At 33.4% G+C, this 19,840-nt stretch overlaps 2 protein-coding genes and 2 long non-coding RNA genes across 8 annotated transcripts in view; 2 read left to right on the top strand and 2 right to left on the bottom strand.

Moving 5' to 3' along the window:
- Window positions 1-19,840, top strand: part of LOC135123729 (uncharacterized) — a 251,917-nt gene that overhangs the window by 199,331 nt on the left and 32,746 nt on the right. The window lies entirely within an intron of this gene.
- Window positions 2,823-17,584, bottom strand: LOC135123718 (uncharacterized). Its single transcript, XM_064048576.1, has 8 exons — window positions 17,445-17,584; window positions 7,521-7,620; window positions 7,397-7,470; window positions 7,150-7,342; window positions 5,773-6,090; window positions 4,214-5,702; window positions 3,419-4,158; window positions 2,823-3,182 (listed from the first exon to the last, which is right to left on the bottom strand). Exons 1-8 carry the CDS (start codon window positions 17,520-17,522, stop codon window positions 2,887-2,889), a joined length of 3,288 nt encoding a protein of 1,095 aa, XP_063904646.1. The 5' UTR covers window positions 17,523-17,584; the 3' UTR covers window positions 2,823-2,886.
- On the top strand, window positions 7,704-9,153 carry LOC135123720 (uncharacterized). 2 transcript variants are annotated; one of them, XR_010279699.1, is made up of 3 exons: window positions 7,729-8,132; window positions 8,242-8,823; window positions 8,872-9,153. It is a non-coding gene; the product is annotated as an uncharacterized LOC135123720 (long non-coding RNA). The 2 variants fall into 2 exon arrangements; XR_010279698.1 differs by having other exon boundaries at window positions 7,704-8,823.
- On the bottom strand, window positions 10,743-11,840 carry LOC135123719 (uncharacterized). The gene is made up of 3 exons (XR_010279697.1): window positions 11,695-11,840; window positions 11,381-11,535; window positions 10,743-11,286 (listed from the first exon to the last, which is right to left on the bottom strand). It is a non-coding gene; the product is annotated as an uncharacterized LOC135123719 (long non-coding RNA).

Genomic DNA, 19,840 nt, shown 5'->3' with positions numbered 1-19,840 from the left:
AGCAGCACTATTTTCTCAAACTTTTGAGAAAATGGGGTGAACGTTGTTGGTTCGCTCAATAAAATAAATTATTTTGTTTTTTTCATGATAGAAATAATATTATAGTGTTAATCGCTTATAAAATACGGTGTTCAAAATTTATAAAATACTGCGTCCGTAGTTTATAAACTACGCTCGTAGTGTAAAATACGTGAAATGCAATTCAATTATACAAGACGACCCTTATTTTGAGCCTGGGTGGTGAAAGTGAGTGGAAAGCAAAAAACACAGCTAACTTGACGTCAATTTTTTTGATGGTCCGTTAAATTCTTGATGATAATCAAGGAGAATTCCCCTAACCTCAAACGTCAAAAGACTGACAAATTGAGGTTAAGTGGGGAAAATGAATGTGTGGAGTTAATAATTGGTATCTAACCAATAATTAAAATAAAGCAACTTCAGTTATAAATATTATTTTGATATGCCATGCACTCTGAAGTGAACGTTGAATGTCACTTTCGGTTCAGAAATAATTGCCGAAGAGATATTTGGAATACTGTGCTCTTTACCCACCAGAAACAATCTCAATTATTTAGGTACATCCTCTCACCAAAAATAGGAAATAAACTAATGTAATACAACCAGAATTAATTATGTATATTGTAGTAAGCCGTTTCGAACCAAATTTCCGCGCGCTAAACCTTTGGTAAGAAAAGGAGAAAAGGGGTAGAAATGAAAAGAAACGAAAACCACTAATAAGGAGATGTGCGTTGTTTGTTTCCTGTTTTTAGCGGCGATTCCTTCTAACGGAGTTCCACCCCCCGGACGAACCAGGGAACGTAAGAATTCTCTGCTCCGTTTCGAACAGAGAGAGGCTTTATTTCGTTGGTGAGCACGTGTTTGGTTTGAAGATCCGAGAGGTATGTTTTCCACGTGATTCCTTGTGTGCTGACGGAAGAAGCGGCGTTGCTTCTCGATGGTTACGGAGTATGTGACACGCGGGGATCCCACGTATGTGAGCTTCGCGTGTGTGACACATACGCGAACGGAAGCTACAAAATGGCGACGCCTCCGGATGACGCCGTGGCCCTTAATTTTCGTACTAACCTTTTCAGCATAATTTCAATTCGTTTAGTAGGGCTTTTCAGGGAATTACGTTAGCTAGGACAGTTTTATTTAGCAAATGTTTTGCGGAAAGTTTAGATGGCAATTTTCGAGTTATTATTTTGCGTTGCATAATTTCAGCACGTGTGAGTAAAGTAAATTCAAACGTAATCTGAATAAGTTAATCTTTAACAAAATAACGCTGAGAACGGCATCAGAAAAAATAATAATATCATTATCTGGGGGACGGGGGGTTTCTTTTGTGTTAGCTGCGTTACCTGTACGTTTATTGTAAACTCTAATTCTGGAAAATTCCATGTAGTTTTCAAATATTCAATAAAAAAAAAATAGAAAGGAGAAAGTGGTAGGGTGCAGAGTACGGGGTGTTGACCGGGGAATTTCAAGGGCGTCCTTTGTAAATTTTTGTATTAGTTATTGGGGATTCGTTATTGACCGAAAACATTGTCGATGAATTTGAAACCATGTTTTTTGTGTACTCCGTCCTGTACCGTACTAAGGTGGTGAAGGAAACACCGGAGCTAGTGAACGTTTATGATTGGCTATGTCTTATTTATTTTGCATGTTTTATGTGTAGTTTTGTTTATTTCGTATGTGTTTTTATTTATGTGTATTGTGTTTGGGGGGGGGGGGTTTGTTTGTTTAATTCGGTAAACAACGTAACGTGGTAAAAATCATTTTAATGCAGTTATAACTTCTTTATTTAATATCATTATTTTAATAAAATCCATAGCTTCTTTGTTATTATCAGATAAATTCTTTGATAAAAATCAGCGAAGTAAATGTAGCTTAATTTAATAAAATCATTGCTAAAATGTGAATAATATAATCTCTTTCAAACTTCTTGTTGTTTAAAATCATTGATACAAACATGAATAATTTCTCATTTCATTTTCTTGTTGTATAAGATTGTTGATCACACGTGCATAATTTAATCCCATTTAATTTTCTTTATTTAAAAAAAGGTGTTGATGACAAAATTAAATTTTGTTTATTGCTTGTCTGAAATCCAAATACTCATTTTGATAGCGCTAGTTAACTTGGGGGTCGTGTGGTGTGGACGCGGTGGCGTCGACGCCTCCGTGCGGGTGGTTACGGGTTTTGCTGGACTTCCGACCTTGGCTGACTAGGAGTTTACTCAGCTGGCTTATTGGCGGGGGCAGGAAGGTCAACCTAGAACATGCGGGTGCGTAAGACCACACCCGTGAAGTGGTGAGGCAGGGCCATGTGGGCCTTCACGAGAAGTGTGGCTGTCGCCTGCACCCGCTGTGCGTCCCCATCTTGTTTGTAGAGGCCACACCACCGTAATATCTGGAACGTTGCCATCCATTTACTTTTCCGAGAATTCCGCGACCTTTAATTTTGTTTATTGTTGTACTTGTGAGGTTGCTGATATTTTGTTATGTTCTCAGGTTTCAATGAAAATAAAGTTTTTTTTTGTCTGAGGAATAAATTCTTTAGGTCCTTCTGGGGCCCAATGTCAAGGCCCCTTGAGTCCTTATTGAGTTTATTTCTCATAGTTTTTTTTTACATATATAAGTTTTTTAAGTCCGTCACTCTTCCCGCTCCGCAGTACGTCAATTTGTATGAACGAACGCCTCCCGCCATTTTTCAAAACACAATGTAGGGTCTCACTTTTGCAGACGATCACAGCCAAGGCCAAATTTCAAATTTTGTTCAATATCATTTTAAGGCGGGAGGTTTGGGTTATCAAAGTATAGTTAGTTTTGTTATACTCTTTATTGTTTTAGGCCAATTATTGTACATTATTATTTTAGAAATATACTATATCAGTGGGGGTGTCTGCAAAGTTAATTTTACATTTCTTATGTATGCATACAAAATATTCCCAGGTCGGTGTCCTATTTGGTTAGGATATGTTTGGGCAAATTGTTGACAGAATGCCATTTTTGGAAAAACACCATCATTATATTGAAGGTACGTTCTAAAATGTTGATAAACGAATTCCTTCTCTTGAACAGTCCAACGTGCTTTACTAGTTCGTTTCCTCCTCCTTGGACTATTATTTAGAGTTACTAAAATTTCTTGTGTGGTTGGAAATCTGCTTTGAGGGCTTTTATCTAAAACACAAGAAAGACAAAATAATTTCGCTTTAACAGTGGTACGAAAACAAGAAGTATAAGTCTTAACACAAACAAATTTGGTAGAGTTGAGAAACAATGTTACCAGGGTGAAAGTGCAAACTTAAAAAAATTATCTACCAAAATCATGTACATACATATTTGCTGAATCTAATGTAGGGTATAACAAATGTAATTTAAAATATTGAAATAATAAGTAAGTAGGTTGATCTTACCTGGAGTAGAGCAATTCTTCTTTCGGCGTATTTTTGTTTGCCGATTTCCACTTGTTGTTGCTTTCTCTGTATTTATAGACGTTACTTGTGTTTCTATGGATGTTTTCAACATATCAACCATGTCGGATACAGCTTCTTCAGTTTCTCCGGTTTCCAATAAAATTTCAGGATCATGTGATACATTAGACTCATCATCATCTAAATGTGGGCGTATTTCAGGTTCAGGTTGCACATTTTCATGGTGATGCTTAGCTAGATCAGTATCAATATGTTGGCCATTCAGGTCATCAAACAATTCTTCATCAACCTCATCACCTACATCGTTTATTTCACTCACTGCTGGTAACATAACTTCTAATTTATCTAAAGTTTTTCCTTTAAATTTGTTTAAGTCTCTGCCACTTTGTAACATAAAAAACTTGGCTAATTTCGTAATTTGTGTTACTTCTTCATTTTGCCTATAATGTCTTCGATGCACTTCAATGTTGTGGCCCATAAAATCAGACAGTTGCTGAACCTCATTATCATTGAGAATTAAAATCTGTGCCACTGTTGCAATTTGTTTCCTCAATGCAGTTGAACGTAATCTAATTGGATGTTTGGCACCACAATTAATAGAAAATTCATTGAGAGCTACTGAACAACTCAGATGCTGAGATTTTAATGGCGCTCCAAATAAGTATGGGTTCCCTTCTTTTACTCCTGCTTGCTTTCTGAGTGACAAAAATAAATCGATATATCTAAAAAACACAGTACACAATAGATGAGAGTGATTTAATTTTTTGTTGAATTTACTGTATTTGTTCATCATCCAACAGAACAGGAAGAGGTCTGCTTCTTTTAGCCATGATTAGCATCCGGGTAAAATGATTTGCAAGCAGTTGCTCTAAGTTATTTAATCCTGCACACTGTTTTTTCTCTAACTTAGATTTTTTTTGGTAGTCTGCTAAACGTATGTTACTTATTTCTCCAACACGTCGCCTATTAAAAATTAAAACATGAAGCATAACAGACTTTCCTAATTTGCACCAGTGGGCGTAGTTAAATCCAGATTGTTTTAATTTATTGCAACTGTAAGACGCTTGAGCCTTAATGTAATCTGTTAACGCCGCTACATCACATGGCAACGGTAATTGTTTATTTTTTTCTATTATATTTCTAACCGTATTTATTCTGGCAGTTTTTGAAACTTTCATTTTAAAGTCGTTGTTATGGACGGCGAGAAAGGCATCAGTTCGTTGAACTTGTGGATCCTGCATTGTTAATCCTTTTTTCAAAAGTTCACTTTTTAAAAATGTACCACAATTTTCTAGTAAAATTCTGAAATGTGGAATAACCGTAGGAGTGGTAAGCTCATAAGTTTTTATCTTTAAACCGCTCAGTAAGTAGACAGTCTCAATTATCGTATCGTATTTAGTGGGATCCAGGCAATCAGAAAATTCGCTGATTTCACTATCTAGAAGGCGTGCTTGTATCAAAAGTTTTGCACCTCTTCGAAGTTGTTGACGAGTGTTTGCATTTTGTCTTTCTTCACTCATGTGCTGCAAAGCCTTGTTTTTGGCATAAAGTAATAAAGTGGAATCAGTTCTAACAACGTCCCCAACTTCGTCATTTTCCATGGACGCAAGTAATCTCTTCACAAGAGTGTTTACGTTAAGTGTTGTTTCATCAGAATCTTCTTGTTGATTCTCAGTATTAAATCGTGCCAGTGGCAATACTCTTTGGCGATTAGCTGGACGTTCAGTACAAATTCTGTTGTGCCGAGAATAGTTATTTGGTGCAAAAAGTCCACCACAATTACAGCAATTTACAAATTTAGCGACTGGCACCATCTTTGAAGCACGAATAGAAATTCTGTTATGAGGATCAGATCTTGCGTTATGTACACAGTCAGACTTTCTCCTCAAAGCAGTCAAAGCCTCGTGGCGTGCCTTACTTTGTTTTTCAAGCAAAATAATTGTCTTAACTTCTTCTTCTTCAGCATGACATTTTACAAAGTGTCTTGCTATAGATGTTCGCATTTGATCACAGTACATACAAAAATGGTATTTACTCTTTTTATCAGTTGGTATTCTACAAGATTTTGGTACTACTTCTTGATTTATATGTTGTTGAACCAGAAGAGGAGTCAGATTAGTTTTCATGTGAGGAAAAAAAGATTCCATTCCAAACAAAGTATCAGGACTGAGGAAACATTTATTGACATGTAACTCCGCCTTCCGCTCATCTTTATCTCGGACTATTGTTCCAACGTTAGAGTATGCACCTTCTGATTTAAAATAACCTGTAAAGCATATAATGTATTGTAGCAATCATTACCTATACAGGATTTTATGGATTTTATGTATACTCACTGCACACATGATCGTTGCTATTAGTTTTATTTTCGTAAAGAAAACCAGTAAGCGTTTCTTTGACGCAATTAAGGTGGCAGGAATATTGTCCTCGATGTAACGTATGGTTAATAATAACTTCAACATTTTGGCCCTTAAATGTTACTATTGCTAACTGTGAAGGCATATTACTACGGGTAGGTGTATTTTCTTCTAGGGGGCAGTTTGGTATCATCATCGAGCATGTAGGGGAAGGTGTGATTCTAGTCATTCTGGAAAGTATGCCAGCGTCGGTAGACTCGCTTTCTTCAGAAGACGGTGTTCTTAGAAGGGATAAACCTATTAACAAATATAGCAAGTTTTTTTGAAGTTTCTTTATCTACATTTCAGAGTATCTCAGATAAAATTGTAATGTAAGGATTTATTAAAATATGTTAAAAATATACAGGGTGAGTCACTAAGTCCGCGTTCCTCGATGTTTCATTAAATATTAGCAATTGAGAAAAAAGATCAGGACCAAATTTGTACGATTCTTTGAGGACTATACTCTCAAATTATTTTTAACTGTAATGTCTTTTTTAGCAATGGTAGGGTTCCCAAAAAAATCAGAGTAAAGTTTTTTTCAAAATCTGTGTCGCAATACTTTGTGTAGCACCTAAAGAAAGGTACGCGCTTTGTTATGGTATAAATGGCATTCAATTTCGTATTCATAGCGTTTATCAAAATGTTTTAATTGTTAGAACTCTCAAATATCGATATTTCAGTTTTCTCAAATAAAATACCTACCCCTTTTTTCATAACTGCGTCTTATTTTTTTTCTTTATAATTGAAGATGATAGTTACTGCGATTTTTTACTTTTTTGATATAGACATTAACATATTAAAAAAATGAGGACAAAAATTGAATAAGATACGATCATAAAATACAGGCTGTTCGTCTGATGAACTGAAATATTGACATGTTAAAATTATAAAGTTTAATTTTTTTAAACACTGTGTATATTTGTGAGTGTATAGCCTAAGAATCAAAATATGTAAAAATATATAGGATGTTTTATTTAAAAAAAAAACGAACGTGTGAGTTACGCTTTAAAAACAGAACCCTTAGTATAGTTAAAAATAACATAACTGTACAACTTTGGTCGTTAACTTTGTTCTATTTGTAATAGTAAATGAGATATTGAAAACTCCGAGTTTAATGTTTCATCCTGTAATAAAAAAAACGTTGGCTAGCAACATATGCGTCATTTTTACATTGTGCTAAATTAAGTTTCCTCCTTCAAGCCAAAAACAATGGTGTTTACAAAATTTCAATATTTCTATCTGCTTTGAAGATATAAGATCACAGAATTTTATCTGGGACACCTGGATAATACATATATATATATACTATTTTACCTGATGTAGGAAAAAGCTGACGTCTAACATTACTGCGAATATCATCAACTTGAAATGTTGGTGATGAAATGTGACTGGATCCCCTACTTGAACAGGAAGTGGTTGGTTGATAACTATCACCAGAGTCTTCATACGGCTCCTCATCGGTGTCAGAAATCTCATACTTACTAGTCTTCGAAAGTTTTATTTTGTTCTAAAACGATAGCCAGATTATTTACATTTGTTCTTTGTAAACTGTATTTCATACCAGTTGAATACTATTAGCAATTTTTATAAACGACGATTGTAATTGATCTTTCATCCTAGACAATGTTTTGGGATCTAAAAAAAACACAAATTGTTATTGTACTTTCTATGTAACATCAACTCACCTCCTGAAAACAGTAGTGAAGATTTGGGACTTAATTTTCGTTTTCCTACGTAGATATTTCCTTTGGACGACTTATAGAGCTTACTGCATGAAACAGATTCCTAAAATATACAAACATACATATTATTACACTTCACATTAGTGGAGAACTAAAAACAGTTTTAGAATATTAATCCGACATTTATCGACGTTCAGTTTTAAAGAATTTCAAAAAATGATTATTAAAATACAGCGCGATCAATATAATACTGTTTAGATTGGCAATTCTGGGAAATTTTGATCCAAATGACCGGTGCTATGTCATTTTTAAGCCCTCAAGCAACACCTCCTATAGATAAGGCCTGTGCACTAGTTTTGTGACGTCATCATGATGGGTCCACATGAAAATGTCAACATTCTCGAAATTACAAAAAAGCGACAAGTAATCACCATTAATAATGAAAATTTATTTCAGACATCGTTCGTTAGGCTGCATTGTACCGTTAAATGTATATTTGCACAAAAATTTGATAAAAAAACAGACATAACCTAGAATGCCACTTTTAAGAAACAGATAGTTATTAAAGATTTCTTTTAAACATGGATTGTTGCCTTAGATAGTGTTGTTTAAACGGTAAGTAGACTTTTTAGAAAAAATACAACATTCCACATACCAAACTTCTTAACTATAAACTATAAAACTAACTATAAAAATCGGAGGCTGTTTAAGTTTTTCTTTTCAGCTCGGCCATTGGGGTCTTAAAAAACTGGTCATTATGCTTTTTGCAATAATTTTTGAGTAAAATATTGCAAATTGGCCGTAATATAAAATCAACAATTTTGCCTGGGGAATGTTTGGAACATTGATGACCCAAAAACAAATTGTTGACTGATTCGCCTATGGATTTTGCTGCTAAAGTTTTTATTGTAAGGCGTTGATCAATTTCGTCTAAAAAAATTTTTTCCAAGTCTGTATCTATGCACTTCAAGACAGTCAAATATACAAACGCACAGCATGTCACCACATCTGTAGTAGGGTAACACAAGCCCCCTCTGCTACTGGCAGTTATTACACTGCTTCCAGAAAGGAGATCATCAGTTACTAAAAACACCTTACAATAACTACACTTTAACTTTTTGTTTATAGCATATGAGGCATATCCTGCAACATACACCAAAACTGGCCATGTATTGTCATCAATATCGTTTAAATCATCATCGCTCACAAGGCAATTGGTGATCAATGTAACAGATACAAGCGGATCTTCATTGGTATCCCTAAAAACTTCATCAGGTGGATCCTCAGGCGTTATTTGAAATTCGCCGTAAGTTTTTGATTTTAAGATCAGTGGCGTTATGCTTTGCATCCGTAGTTTGTTTTCAGATTCGAAAACTTGACGAATAGAAATTTTGTATTGCCCCCCTGCCATTTGCCGATATTTTCCAAACCTTTCTTCCAGTTTATCAGTCTGGATTTTTCCGCAAAGGAAGAATGTCAAATTTTTGTCAGTCAGGCAATAATTGGATAATTTAATTAATCCATCAGTGGTGGTTTCTAGCGCCCACTGTGTCTCAGGTGTTAATTTTGCTGAAGTGTTCATTTTTTTCCATCTCTGCAACCATTCTAGAAATTGTTGTAAATATTCTAAAATGTGTGTCGATGTTTTAGTTATCGGTTCTGCCAGTTCGTTGCGAAGTCTCTTCCCTTTCCACAATGTCTTTACATTTACAACATCCCACCACTTGCATATAATTCCAATAAACGTTGAAGTATCCACAAAATTGTCAAATTGTCGCTTTGGGCCTAATTCATTCAAAGCAACAACTACTGAATGATTAAACACTTGTAGTGCAAGCTTTACATTCTGGCGTTCTAATGATGATGGGAAGAGTGCCTTTAAAGACAATGTGTACCCATATTTTAATAATTTTTCGTACTCCAAAGCATGTAGTTGTTTCAGTGCATTGAATGAGGCAATTTTAAAAATTTCGTTGGTTGAGTTGGAGTCAGTTAAAAAGTTTGGATACATGATGTTTTGGTCAGGCTTTACATTCAACCAATTGTTCCTGATACAGTTTAAAATGTGCACAGGGTCAATTAAAAAGAACAAAGGTCTGGCACTGTTCATGGGGTGAGGATAACAATTTGTTATACTAGGAGGTTCTGTAAAAAATGACATTGCCTTTTTATTAATGGGGTTATTATCAGACACTGCAACTATGACTTCAAATCCAATTTTTTCGAGGCCAATTACTATTTTTTTAATAATCTCGTGCAGGGCTTGAGCATGAAGTGTTTTTACTGGCAAGATGTGGGCAACGTCTTTGTAATTAGATGTTATGCTTTGTATCATAAAAACAAACGCACTAGTTGCAGCATCTAGACTGTTGTAAGCTTGACCCACAATATTGCCACCTTTGTAGTCCATGTAGGGTTTTAAATGAACTTCATCCAACATTACAGTTATTAATTTGTCTGTATCTTCTAATGTGCTAAATTTCGCGGAGATGTACTTCAAGAAACAATTTTCATTTTGTTCCGTTCGGGGGTCAGTAAAATAGGTACCACACACTCGTCGTATTGTACTAGCACATGGTAGATTTAAATGTCCACAACTTCTTAAAAATCTGTATGCATGTGGTGATATAGAATACAGTAAACCACAAAATAAAATCGTTTCCCACGTGTATCTAAATCGAGTTTTAACACATACAGACAAAAAATTAACCTGTTCAATTAAAAATTTGATTGTGGGTTCCTTTTCTGGTAGACGGTTAATCAAAGATAGCAGAATATCATTTATTAATTGGATACTTTCGTCCACTGATTTAGAGTCATTGTTTTTGTCTACTAAAAATTGCTTTGTTTCATGTAGAATTTCTTCTATTTGATTTAAATTATCTATGGCTGCGGGAAACTTCAGTTTGATTTTCGGTAATGAATGAATTTCTGTGTCTTTGTAATATATATATAGTTTTAGCTCATTTGAAATCTTGATAGTACATTTTAAACTTGGAACGTCTGACTCTTCCAAATAAATAATATAAAGTGATTGTTGTTTCCTTATGACTTCCCAATTTCCTAAGTCAAGTTCTTGTAATTTTGTATGCAATTCTAAAATGCTTTCAAATTTCTGCTTCTTTTGAAAGTCAGCGTCACTTTCGAAACTGGCAGCAATTGCTTGCTCAACCATCTGACTTTCAAGTCGCATCTTTTTTTTATCAGGACTTTCTCGGGGGGAAGATAGGCCAGGTTTGGAAGGAGATATTCCAGGAAATTGACGGGGTACAGCATCTGCAAAATTATATTTTATATTTATATGGATTGTAATTTTATTTAAATCCCAGAAATATTCTGAAATTAATATGTTACAAATCAAGAGTAAATAATAGATGGCACCTCCATTTCCAGGCTCCGAGAATTTGTGTGTGTAGAGAGATGTTGGATGTTGAAGATGTAAAAATTTTATGTATTATTACAGATATTATAGTCAAGAAGACTGTGGATCAGTTTATAGAAGGGTTATGTATTAAATGTATGACTAATTTATTAGATTTGCAAATTACTAATCATAATGCTGATGGTACACACAATCATTGTAGCTTACTTGGGATTAAAACTTAAGTTTCACTTCTATAAATTGATCCTGTATGTAACAACTATTTTAAAACTTACCCTGCTTCAGTCGTGGATGACTTAAAGGTGCTGTAAGAAGCCGTCCAGACTTCTCATGAAAGTAAGTTGTCTCCCTTTCAATGTCTGCTTGGCTGAAATGTAATTCACACACCTAGAAGGAAATATCGATTAACTGACGATCTGTATTTTAATATGTAATTATTATGGACTACAGTAACTGTATCGTACACTAAGATAAAACTTACTCTTGAGTTAGGAGACGGTTCAAAATCTATTCTCTTAATTGCGGCCAACCACTTTCTTTTTAAATCCTCTGACTTTGGAAAAGTGAATGTTGAGACTTGCGGCCCATTTTTGTAATTGCCTCGGCAATTAGGAACGCAACACTTAGTTGGCATTTCTGAAAAAATATAAGAATTAGAAAAGTTTCGCTAAAATGATCAAAAAAGTTCAAACAATTCAAATTCAATAATATAACCTAAACTGTTGAACGTCTGGTTTCTAATAATTATGCATTATAATACCACAGAAAACATGAACAGAACACATCGGTACTAACCTATCGGTTTTAAAATGACCAGCAGAGTGTTAAACTACAATAAAACAAAACAAAATTATTTTTGAGCGTTCAAAAGTAAAAACGTTAAATTGAATTGTGGCGATAGCGATTGCGACTATGGACTCATCGTGATGACGTCACACGCTGTCAATGAGTCTGTGCAACGGCCTTGTCTCTAGAAGGTGTTGCCTCAAGGGACTTTGGATATGACACTTATTATATTAATATGTAATCAGTAGTAATTTTTAATTTAAAATAAATGTCACTGTCACCCTTGTCAATTTTGACAACAGTGACAACAGGAAATAACGTCGGCAGACAGATGTAATTGTTAATCACGTTGTTTAACCATTTGGTGAAACGAACATTAACAAAATTTTTCTATTCATCTCCATTTCTATAAAAAATATTGTTATCGAATCAATTGGAAAACTAGCTACATTTATATTTTCTCAATGAGTCATGATCCCTAAAGTACAAAATATAGGTTTTCCGTTTTCGTCTGTCTGTGTCAATTTTTGTTAGGCAGATAATCTCTGAAACTATATAAATATCATGTAGGTGATAAAATGCTACCCAAACTTTGTCTAATCATATCCATCAACAATGTGATCACATCACCTCAAAATTGTACATACTAAATGGGTTTTAAATTGTATAAAATAACGTAGTCCCACACGTGTGGTTTATGAGTCCGTGTTGAGTTTTTACCCTAGATATATGGATTTTTGGGGGGAAAAAAATTAACGTTTGTAACATTTTGCAATTTAATTTTGAATCTGCAAAACCGAATGTTTTAAAATGTTCCAGACGTTTTAAAGTTACTGGAAACATGGTAAAGTTTTAATCGAAATAAATAAATCCTATCGAAAATGTGCAAAATATGATACGCCTTTGATTGTGATTTACCACTGCATCAATTTTTTGGAATGACATATTCAGCTTTCCGAAAAGTTCTAAAATTTTATTTTGCGAATGTTATTATTTTTTTTATGAGAAGGTAAAATAAATTTATGTAATGTTAAACTAAATATAGAGAAGCGTGCTACGCGTATGTTTCAAATAAGTTTTTCCCTCACATAATTTTGTGATGACGCCATCAACATTTTTGCGAAGGTTTATACATAAAGTCGCGATCTTTTCTATAGAACCACTCCCTAGTGTAAATTTTCAAAATTTGTTTGGTGTAAGTGACCTTGACGGGTTTCTGGGGGAAAACATATGTGTCAAAAATTTGACAGGTTAGATGACCCCATTGTCAATGTAGATATTTTATTTTAATAAACAGATGAACAGAACATACAGTGTGCACGGGATACAGTGAGGCATAGCTGAGGGCAACCGAAATATTCGTGTTGTGCTAGTTTCGATTGCCATATCAACTACCGCTACCAACCGCGTTCGGCGTAAAGTACTAGATGACAGGGCTACCAACTTGACTTTTTATCGAGTGGTTCCGTAGAAATGACCGCTACTGTAGATGAATATAGATGCGACATAGAGGCTGCAAAACCACCCTTATTTACATTGAAGTCCCCAACCTCCAAAAGCAAGCGCCAAATTTAAATACTCGATACCAGTATAAACCTTGTTTCACTATAATTGTAATTCGTGTGATCTGAATGAAAGTGAAGGAAACAGTAAGCAGCTTGTAATATTCTGATAAATCTAGTGTCAATTTGTAAAATAAAACGTGTCGTTAAAAATAATATGACATTTATTCTAGTTAATTTTACTCCTAGTTACAAACACTGCTACCAACATAAATTGAGGAGTCCCCAGTGCCTCAACCGTCATTTCATTTAAACTATGCCACTTCTCTATGTTGTCCGGTTTATATATGAGTTTGGATAAGTGCAGTCTAACACTAATAATAACAGCATTGTATTCCCAAATTTTCGGAAAAATGGAATGAGCCTTCCCTGATTTAACCAATGAATAAACAATAATTTGTTTGAGTCATCTGTATAAGCAATTCCAAAAAATATGAATGTAATGTTAAGTCACAAGTACAGACCCATCATATTCTTCACATTTTAGATAGAATTTATTCGGCAAAAATTTGAGGTAACGTCATCAAATTTTTGAGGAGATAAATAAATATATTTTGTTTAATAATTTACCATGCTCGAGATAACTTTTAAAACGTCTACAAGATTTCGAAGCATTCGGTTTTGCAGATTCAAAATTAAATTGTAAAACATTGTTATAAAATTTTGCTCTTTTTCCAAAAATCTAGATATCTCGTGGATTCACAAACTACACTTGTATGCGTATGTTATTTTATTCTATTTAAAATCTATTTCGTAGGTACAATTTTGGAGTGACGTCATCACATTACCGGTAAGGATGATTAGACTAATCATCAGAGAGCGGAAAATATGCAGCAAAATTTTGGGAAATATGATCATATGATATGCATCAAATGTATGCAAATATGCAGTAACTTTCTTAATACATGCAGAGATATGCAGTTGCATATGCTCCAAAAATTAAAAAGAAAACGTAATAACCGAACTAAATTTATTTACAAATTGCAAAAACACTCACATTTTTTAAGATAATATTCTTATACTAAAAAATAAATACAGGTAAACAGAACGAATTAAAAAATGGTAGTAATCGACTATTTAATTACTATTTTGGTAACAATTTATTTTTATATATTTTTAGAAATATTCTAAAACGTTTTTCCGGTGATTCTAAAGTATGTATTTGTAAATAGAAAAACTGCGTACTGCGTCCACAGATGTAAGAATGCTTACCGGATTAGAGCAGGCGCGACAAAACATAGTTCCTTCTTGAAGAACAAGTTCAGGAAAAGGTTTAATCCATAAATTAATTTGAGTTACTTATCTATATGTTGACACACCTCTATCGCTTTAAATGCTTAAATGCAAACGCCCGATGAAAAATAATAGGATAACGTCCCTTCGACCACCATAAAACATACCATTAATACACTTAAGTAACGAACAAAAATATTGGGAATGAACGGTATTTCCAAAAGTAATTAGGACCCGATTTGACCTGGAAGCATGGCTTAACACCCAGTGGTTCCTCCAAACTACCATAAAACCCAAACCTTTCTCAGTTATTTGAAGCTCAGGACAATATTTGCAATATGATTCATGAAATTTCGTCTTTCTAGATAAATGCCGATAGAATGACAATCATTTTGCAAAATATGCACCCGTTACGTGAAATATGCAGCAGAAGGCAAATATATGCAAATATGCAATTTTTGTTTATAGCTGTATTCATTTTTAATTAGCATGATTTGCTCACATATTAAATATCAAGACTTATATGCAAAAAATTACGGATATGGAAATTTCATAAAATTCGCTCTCTAATGATTACACAAAGTTCGGTTAGCGTTTTACGATCTTTGTGATACTCATAATACATATATAAATTTGTCAACAATCGGTCCGATAGTTTCGAAGATTATTATCTGTCTAACCAAATTCGACACAGATGGCGGACAAGCAGAGTGACAGACAAAAACAGGAGACCTATGATTTTGTACTCTAGGGGTCTCTCTCACAGAAAATATGATAGTGGCTAAACGCCCGACGGCCCCGATTACAATACTTCCTAAGATTATGCTTGGGAAGCAAAAACTACATTTAGAAATATCAACATTAAACCTTTGTACTAGTAAAAATTTAAATTGGTTTATTGAAATTTCCTGTACAGACAGCTTGTATTTCAATCATTCTGAAAACCGGTTTGTCAATTTAAAAAATTGTCGTTGTTGATAATCTGACATTACTAACATTAATTTTTAAAATTAGTTAAACACTTCACGGTTGACAATTCGAGATCTTAACTGTACCGACCTTTTTTTTTTCGAACACATACATATAATATTCATCATTACTTAAATGGTATGTTTATACAGGGTAAGTTACTGCGCGTACGATCCTCGATATCTCATAAATTATAAGATTAAAATTTACTGACCAAAGTTACATAAATTGTGGAAAAATAAAACAGAGGTTCGTACTTTGTTGTGGAATAAATTGATTTGAGTTTTAATATACCGAGTGTTTATTAAAAAAAGTGGTTGAAAGTTGTTTTGACAGAACTTCCCTGGCACCTAGCGTAAAGTACAAGGAAACATATCCAGTATTTTCGAGTTGAGATTTTTCTTAAACAATTTTGTGATGACGTTATCAAGATTTTTGCAAGGACACGTATATCAACTTGGATTGGTGCAGTGCAATACTAAACTATTCCCAAAAATTACTGGGAATATGGAGTGAACCGTTCCTGATTTAATCAATAGAATAAACTGACACACTCATTAATTTTTTTGAGCCACTTGTTTTATGCACATCTAAAGCTAAAAAATATGAATGCAATGATTAAGTATAGACTGATCATATTTGTACATTTTAGATAGGATCTATATGGCAAAATTTTGCGATAACGTCAACAATTTTTTGGGGTTGATAAACATATACATTTTGATTAAAAAGTTACCATGCTTACAATAACTTCAAAATGTCTCCAAGATTCCAAAACATTCGGTTTTGCCGTTCCCGATTAAATCAATAAAATAAATCCACGCATTTATAAATTTTTTGGGCCATCCTGTATAAGAAAATAAAAAAATATGGATTGAATAATAAATCACAAGTGAAAACTCATCACATTCTGCACATTTTAGTTAGAATTTATTCGGTAAAATTTTGAACTAACGTCATCAATTTTTTGGAGGGGATAAGTAAATATATTTTAATTAGAAATTTATTAATTTATATGTAATAAACGTTTTTCCTCTTCCACGTTTTTATTTTTTGTTCAAGGATACCTTCGCGTTTTTATTTTTTGTTCAAGGTTACCTTCCAACAATTACAAAATAAAAAGTTTTCCAAGCATATTAACAAGATACATATTAACATTTTTTTTTACTTAGTTTTTATTTTTTTTCTTTTTTGTTGAATATTTTCTATAACTGGGGTAAATATTTTCTCCAATTTTTTATTCTTTTCAGAGACACACCAACATATAGAAAGAAAAAGAACATAAAGTAGAGTAAGATGCAGTAATAAATATATGAAATATCGATATTTTAAAATTGTAATATTTTAAATTTATTTTGATAGCACTCTGTGTAGTAAAATTTAATTTAATTGACATCACGACAAAGCACGTACCTCTCCATAAAATATTGTAACAGATTTTAGAAATAATCCGAATACGATTTCTTTTATGAACCCCTTTGCATTGCTAAAAATTGTAATAAAACAGAAATAACATGGTAACACCACATCAAAATTGTAAAAATAAACCATGGTCATATAACCTACGACTAAAAGGTAAGTTGTATGTTACTTGTCGTATGTAGAACACTCTGTATAGTTGAAGATAATTTTATTTTATTATACTCAAAGAACCTTAGTTATAACTTTGGTCTTTAACTTTTTCTTCAGTCTCTAATTGTTAAGGAAATATCGACGACCGCGTATTTTGCGACTCAGCCTGTATATCAGTTAAAACATTTAAAGTATTAACATCCATTAGTACAGATTAACAGTTTTTTTAGTTGTTCTGTTATCAATTAATTTTGGTCGTTTGCGGCTGATAACAAAACTTTGAAACAATCAAATACCTGATTATTATACCACATTTTTTAATAGAACAATGAATAAAATAGGTTTGGTAGGTCTTGTCTGTCTGATGAAAAAAATCATATTATATTAAAACTATGCGGTACAATCGCCTCATTTTCTACTTACCGTACTCATTGGCGTTTTCATAATTATATGCAATAACTTGACGACACTACACCTGAACACGTCTAATAATGAGTGCATCCTTGCAATTGCAGACTACAGTGACGCGAGCGCCTTCTCCCGCCACAATCTACCCTGACTTGCGAAACGAAGTCTAGTTTGAACCGGTGCAACTCCAGAGGAAGTTGGCATGTTTTGCAGACAAAAAAAGCAATAGTTACATCTTCGCAAATCAAACTCAATCTAAGCAGTGGCGTAGAAGAAAATCTACGAATGTGCTTAAAATATTATTATTCTAATTTAGTTTTAATATTCATAAACCTACCCTGCGTCTCAAAAATTATGTACCCTTTTGTTTAATTTTTAATAACTGAGAACAGGTAAATTAAATTTATCACGAGTCACGAGTAAAATGTCTACGAAACGCTTTTTTTTGAGTAGAAAAAATATGTACAGAGTATGCTATGATATGATAAGCGAGATGAAATTAAAAAATTTAAATGAAATGAGTAAATTGTATGTGGATGAGTAATAGCAATGCATTCTCAATTCTCAAAATACTACACTAATTAAGATTCTTTGCAGTTGGAGAACGCGTTTTAGCCGTACAGTGACAATACAACGTCAATAGTAATCGAGTCCATTGGCCGACTTGCCACTTTCATGTTTTCTCAACGTTTCATGACCACTAGAGTACGAAAAAGTGGACTCCTGTTACCGTTTGTCTGTTTGTTTGTTCCTGTCAGTTTATATTAAACAGATTATAGAGCCAATTCTGCATCGAACATGTTAAAATTTAAAGAATGTTAAAAAATAAATAGCCAATCAGATTTATGAATTTAACTCTTTACTATGAAAATTAGCAATTTAATACCCTTTAAATTTAACAGGTTTGATTCAGAATTGCCCCTAAGTTTTGAAAATAGTGGCCCGATTGTTGTAAAATTTTCTGTATGTGTTATGAATATCAGGTAGATGCTAAAATACTAATTAAAATTTGGCTAATGATCCCTGCCATCAATGACGACAATAATATAAAATAAGATACTCTTGCACTTTTGATGTATTAACCCGCGTTGAGTTTTCACCCTAGATATCCAGAATTTTGCACGTCATCTCATTGTTGGTGTGGACAAGACAAAGTTGGCTTAGCGTTTTAACCATCTGCATGTTATTCATAATACAAGTATAGAACTTGATGTATAGAGAGCGGAAAATATGCAGCAAAATTTTGAGAAATATGATTATATGATATGCACCAAATTTATGCAAATATGCAGTAACTTTCTTAATATATGCAGAGATATGCAGTTGCATATGCTCCAAAAATTAAAAAAAGGTTAATAAGCCAACTAAATTTATTTATAAAATTCAAAAACAGGTGTCCCGAGCTTACGTTTTATTACAAAAAATACATTAATCACATTGCAAAGTGTTTAATTACATGTCACTAACACATAAATCACGTTTTAACGATAATATTCTTATACTAAAAAATGAATAGAAACAGATCAAATTAAAAAATAATAGTAATCCACTATTTAATTACTATTTTGGTAACAATTTATTTTTAGATATTTTTCGAAATATTCTAACAAAAAGTTTTTCCGGTGATTCTAAAGGTACGTGTCCACTGGAGAGTGACTTGGCGAGAATTCGCGAGAGTTACTTTCAAGGGCTTGTCGATTTGAGAGGATATTTTGGCAAATTTTGCTCGCCGATAGATGTCGATCAGACAAAGCTCTCAAAACCCTGTCCACTACACAGTTGCACTTGCGAGGAAAATGGACCCTCTTTACTCGAACCGACAAAGAATTTATGATTTTACGAGCCTTTTGTTAATTTATTTTTCACGAAATACGGTAAAATATTGCAGCTGTGAAAACAGGTAGTAAGAGGACATAAATTATTATGTGGACCTAAAATTGTGCTAAGAAATACGCAGATGCACGATGCTATTTCTATTCATGAAAGAGTAATAGTAACATTACGATTTTTTTGTATCAGGTACATATGTAAAAGTATGCTGTAAATCATTGAACAAAATAAGGTGTTCTCCATAGGTTATGTCACGTACATTTTGGGGTTTTTGGACCTTTCTTTTCTGTGTCACAGGTTGTCACATTCATATGATCCCACCCTCTATTATAATGTCATATAATTTTAATGTAGAGTTGATTTTGATTAAATCAACATTGCAATTATTACTCTTATTTAATATTACGTAAAATCTTCTTTCCACATATCTCTTAAAAATGTAAAAAATTGGTCGAAAGTTGTTTCGACAGAACTTCCCTCGCACCGAAAGAACTATGAAACATATCTAATATTTTCGAGTTGAGTTTTTTCTTTACACAATTTTGTGCTGACGTCATCAACATTTTTGCAAGGTCACGTAT

Source organism: Zophobas morio, unplaced genomic scaffold (assembly GCF_036711695.1).
Source record: "Zophobas morio isolate AGI-343-1 ecotype UQ-CSIRO unplaced genomic scaffold, CSIRO_AGI_Zmor_V1 ptg000006l, whole genome shotgun sequence".
In the NCBI taxonomy this organism is placed as follows: domain Eukaryota; kingdom Metazoa; phylum Arthropoda; class Insecta; order Coleoptera; family Tenebrionidae; genus Zophobas; species Zophobas morio.
The sequence above is the reverse complement of the archived record's forward strand: the minus strand, read 5'-3'. Positions and strand labels throughout refer to the sequence as shown.